This window comes from Protobothrops mucrosquamatus, unplaced genomic scaffold (assembly GCF_001527695.2).
Source record: "Protobothrops mucrosquamatus isolate PMUCROS unplaced genomic scaffold, P.Mucros_1.0 scaffold2949, whole genome shotgun sequence".
Lineage (NCBI taxonomy): Eukaryota > Metazoa > Chordata > Lepidosauria > Squamata > Viperidae > Protobothrops > Protobothrops mucrosquamatus.
This window is the reverse complement of record NW_015388972.1, coordinates 1-4519: the sequence shown is the minus strand read 5'-3', so window position 1 is coordinate 4519 and position 4519 is coordinate 1. Positions and strand designations below refer to the sequence as shown.

The following is a 4519-nucleotide window of genomic DNA, read 5'->3' as shown; positions in this document are numbered from 1 at the left end:
GGGGCGGGAAGCTGACTGGAGGGAGGCTTAGTCTTTCCCCGGACAGGAATGGGCGTGGGGAGAGGAGGAGGAGGAGGGGGCGGGGCAGAGCTCTGAACGTTCTCCGTTCACTTTCACTTTCACTCCTTGCTCCGAAATGCAAACGAGAAACACCGAAACTTAAAAGAAAGCTCGGGCGAAGCGCGAGGGGAAGGGAGCCGTTTTAATTGCCAACGAGGTTTTTTCGGGGAGGGGAGAGGCAGCCCCAGGAGGCAGCGCCCCCTCCTCCCCTCCCTGCTTCTCCCCCATTGCAAGCCTCCCCGAGCCTCCCCGGAGGGCCCCAGAGCCCGCCATGGGAAGGGCTGGCCCTGAAGGCTGAGGATCGGCAGCGATCCAAAGCCCCAAAGCGCCATGTTTAGGTTCCGTTTGGGATTCATTTCCCGCCGAGCTAAACAGCGTCGGAAGCCAGCCAAGCCGGGAGAAAAGAAGCGGGACGGCCTGGCAGGTGAGAAAAGGATTTTATTTTATTTCATTTAAAATGACCTGGATTTAAAGAACGGCCGATTCCAGACCGCCCTTATTCACCCAAGCAACCCAGCGCCTTTCGTCGGGAGTTCGAGGCAACTCCCATCATCCCCAGGCCGCAGGGGAGGATGGGGATTGTAGCCTCAGCCCCCCCACCCCAAGGGCGAGTCTCTCTCTTGAGTAACCAGGTGCACTGAGCTGACCCGCCTCCTCCATATAAGGCCGTTCCCACAACGCCCGGCCCACCAACTAAGGGGTTGGACTAGAACAGTGTTTCTCAAGCTTGACAATTTTAAGGCATGTGGACTTCAACTCCCAGAATTCCACAGCCAGCAATGCTGGCTGTGGAATTCTGGGAGTTGAAGTCCACATGCCTTAAAATTGTCAAGCTTGAGAAACACTGGACTAGAAGTATATACTTACCGTGTGTTCCTCTGCGCTCTCGGGGCTGGGCAGGTTTTTGCCCCGAACCTCCTTTCGCTATGGCTCCTTCCCTTTCCTGGCTCTCTAGGGGGTCTCCTTTCCTTCTCCCCAAAGTGAGCTTCGGGGCTGGGACACCCCTCCCCCCGCATATGACCTCCGTGCCACTTTCACTTTCCAGCGCTCAGCCCCTCTGGCGCCCTTCACAGACTTTTTCTTTCGCCGCCAGCTGATCGGGGCTGCCCATCTCGCGTCTGGATCCGGATGGGACTCCCGACGGCCCGGATGGAGCTTTTGTCCGCGGCGGCCCTCATGTTGCTGGGGGCTGGATGTGCAAGTAAGTGGCTGGAGGGGGCGAGGCTAAGGAAACCTGAGACGGGCAGCCTGTTTTTCCTGTGGCAGCGAGTTCCGGAGGCTTTGCCCGGTTGGGGAGGGCAATCCTATCAATCTGAAATAAAAATAGCCCATTTTAATCTTGCTGTAGACTTTTGGCCTGGTTTTATACTGCCCGCGGCAAAACTGAAAGTTACCAGAGGACATCTAGTCCCTCCTCTAAAGGGAGAACATTTGTAGTTCAGGGTCGAAGTGAGGGGTCCTTGGCGATGCTCTCTGAGCTTGCTTGTTTTCTTTGATTTTTAAAATTTTATTAATTTTTATCAAAACAAAAGATCCAAAGGAAAATGTAAAGTAACGGAAAACCGGGGGAAGGAGAAAGGGAAAATGTGGGCTGGGAAGGGAAAAAGATAAAAAGGCACTGACTTCCAACTCTCTTTGGCATGATAGATGATAACATTACGACTTCAACTTTTTATTTTCATACAAGAGTACAGATATGTCAAATACAAGGCCTGCGGGCCGGATCCAGCCTGCCATGTGGTTGCCTCTGGCCCGCATAGCTGCTCTGGAAACAGCGAAGGACCGGCCGCGGCACCTCGGCCCGGCCCAGGCCAACCGGGTGCTGATCTACAACCTGGTGCCAGCCACCAAAGCCAGAACGCGCTCAGCCTTAGAACCACGGGGCAGCCCTGGGCTGGCTAAGGAATTCTGGGAGTTGAAGTCCACAAGCCTTAAAGTTGCCAAGTTTGAAGACCACTGCACTTGAATATAAAGTGAGAGTACATTCCACTCCTTACTAGCATTGATGATGTTACCTAGTTTGGGTGATGAAAACCTCTTCAAGAAAACAACCAAACTTAGAGAGCACCAAGGACCCCTCAGTGCCTCCTCTTTTGGGGCCAGGATGTCTTTCGTGATAGACCTCCATACACCTCCATAATTTTAAAGTAGTGAGGCTTTGTCTATGAAGAGGGCTGGTTCCAAATTAAAAAAAAAATCTTTGTTTTTTTAAAGTGTGCCTTTGGAGACCCCTCTCCCAAATCTCCTCCCTCCTCTCCCCCAATCTGCTCTTTTCAGGCTCCTCTTCCCATTCATTGCGCATTTTCTACACGCTGTTCATGGGCTCCAGCCAGGATGGGGTCCAGTACATTATGGTGGCGTATGTGGACGACCAGCTGGCTGCACGCTTTGACCCCCCCACCAGAAAAATGCTGCCCCAAGTGCCCTGGCTTCTTAATCTGAGTGAGGAAGACTCCCGTCTCTGGGAATCCCTATCTTGGTTAGTGAACATCACGGAGCGGGGGTTGAAGAATGAACTCACCATCCTGTACAACTATCACAACTCCAGCAAAGGTAGGGCACACAGGGGTGTGGGGGGGGCTTTGAACCATGGATTTGGGGCTTTCCGAGGTCACCCTTCCTCTCCAGGAAGAGTCTGGATGGGTAGGAAATAGTAGCAAAGAAAATGTGGTCGTGCACATTTGAGTCAAAATAAAATGTCCCTCTTCTGCACACGAATGTGGAAGGCTGAATTAAGGGCTGCCATTTGCACGGTGAGAATCAAATGGCCAAACTACAGATTGTCCTCGGCTTACGACCACCGTTGAGCTCCAGATTAGTGAGAAATTTGTCAAGGGAGTTTTGCCCCACTTTACGACTTTTCTCGCCATTGCTGTTAAGTGAATCACTGCAGTTGCTCAGTTTGTCATCCGGTTGTTGAGTGAATCCAGCTTCCCCGTGGACTTGGCTTGTCGGAAGGTCGCAAAAGGGGATCCCACAACCCCGGGACACTGCAACCGTCATACAGTAGTTGCCAAGCATCCGAATGCAAATCAGGCGACCGTGGGGATGCTGCAACGGTCATAAGTCTGAAAAATGGCCATAAGCCACTTTTTTTCAGTGCCGTTGTAACTTCAAAGGGCCACTAACTGAACTGTTGTAAGTCGAGGACTGCATGTGAAGGACAACAATGAGCTTTCATTGTTTTTTTTTTGTTTTAAAAAGATCACTAAATCTACAGGTCAGCTTTCTGGAATAAAGGACTGTCCTTTATTATACGGCAGAGGTCTCCAACCTTTCTGGGCTTGTGGCCCGGAGGGAAGGAGAGCAGCTTCCAAATTGGTGCGTGTGCACGCACACAAATGGGGCCACGCACACTGGTGCGGCACTAGTGGCCCTATTTGTGCCTGCGGCATGCGCTGGCACCATGCGCATGCGCGAACGGCCGTTTGCTGGACCAGTGTGTAACCATCTGGCCAGAGTGTATGTCTAACTTAGGAACTAAGAATGTGCTGTTAGAGCAAGTAGCATTTTAAGGGGTTAAATGCTGTCTCCTTAAGAGATGGCTTCTGGGAAATGTAGTTTAGTTGCATGGTTATATATGTGTTCTAATTGGTCAATTCTATGTCTTAACTAACCATTGGGAGGGACTTCTGTGTTTATGACAGGATTTCCTGGCTAAGTGTATGTATGAAAAGCTTTGTGTAGTACAGCCACATGGTTCCTTTGCTCCATACGAAAATGGGGTGAATCTACCTTTAATTTTTTTACACCACAAGAACGGACAGGTTATGATACCTGCCTCAGAAGAACTCTTCTTAACTGTAAGTTATTGTTTAGGGATTCCTGAAGAATAAATAATCTGAATATTAATCCGTCTTTGGAGTTAATCTGTCTGTGACAAACAGGAATAAAGCAAATCTCTTGTTTGGATCAGAACAGGCTGTGTACTCTGCAGCGGCTAGCAGTTCTGTTCACGCATGCGCAATTGGTCCACAGGTGCTAGCGCGATTGGGGGGGGAATGCGCACAGCCTGCTGACCAAGAGCCCACGGTCCAGGACCGGCCGGGGCCCATAAGTTGGGGAGCCCTGTTATATGGTACAGGTGGTTACTCTGCCTATATCCCAACGTTTATCCTGATTTGAGCAGGGTTCCACAGTTGGCAGAACCTGATTCGCTGCGAGCTGAGCGACAAAGGCCACAAGGGGGGCGTTTATCAGTATGGCTACGATGGGAAGGACTTCATCAGCCTGGACCAGGAGACTCTCACCTGGATCGCATGGGATGTCCACGCTCAGGTGACCAAGAGGAGATGGGAAAACGAGCGTTTGATCACTCAGATCAAGAATCACTGTTTGGAGAAAAAATGCATCGAGCTGCTCCAGAAGTGCGTGACGTACGGAAAGGAATCCCTGCTGAGGAAAGGTGAGGAAGGAAGCTGGGAGCCAAGTTGGTGTTGATGATGTGTCAGGTCAGCAC

The 4519-nt window shown here is 51.1% G+C and overlaps 1 protein-coding gene across 1 annotated transcript; it reads left to right on the top strand.

The window, feature by feature from the left end:
* Window positions 1–390: 390 nt before the first annotated feature.
* Window positions 391–4489, top strand: LOC107296724 (major histocompatibility complex class I-related gene protein-like; the record flags this gene model as incomplete). The annotated part of the gene is made up of 4 exons (XM_015826077.1): window positions 391–484; window positions 1154–1261; window positions 2338–2613; window positions 4190–4489. Coding segments are annotated over exons 1-4 (778 nt in total), but the record flags the coding sequence as incomplete, so codon positions are not given.
* Window positions 4490–4519: the final 30 nt, after the last annotated feature.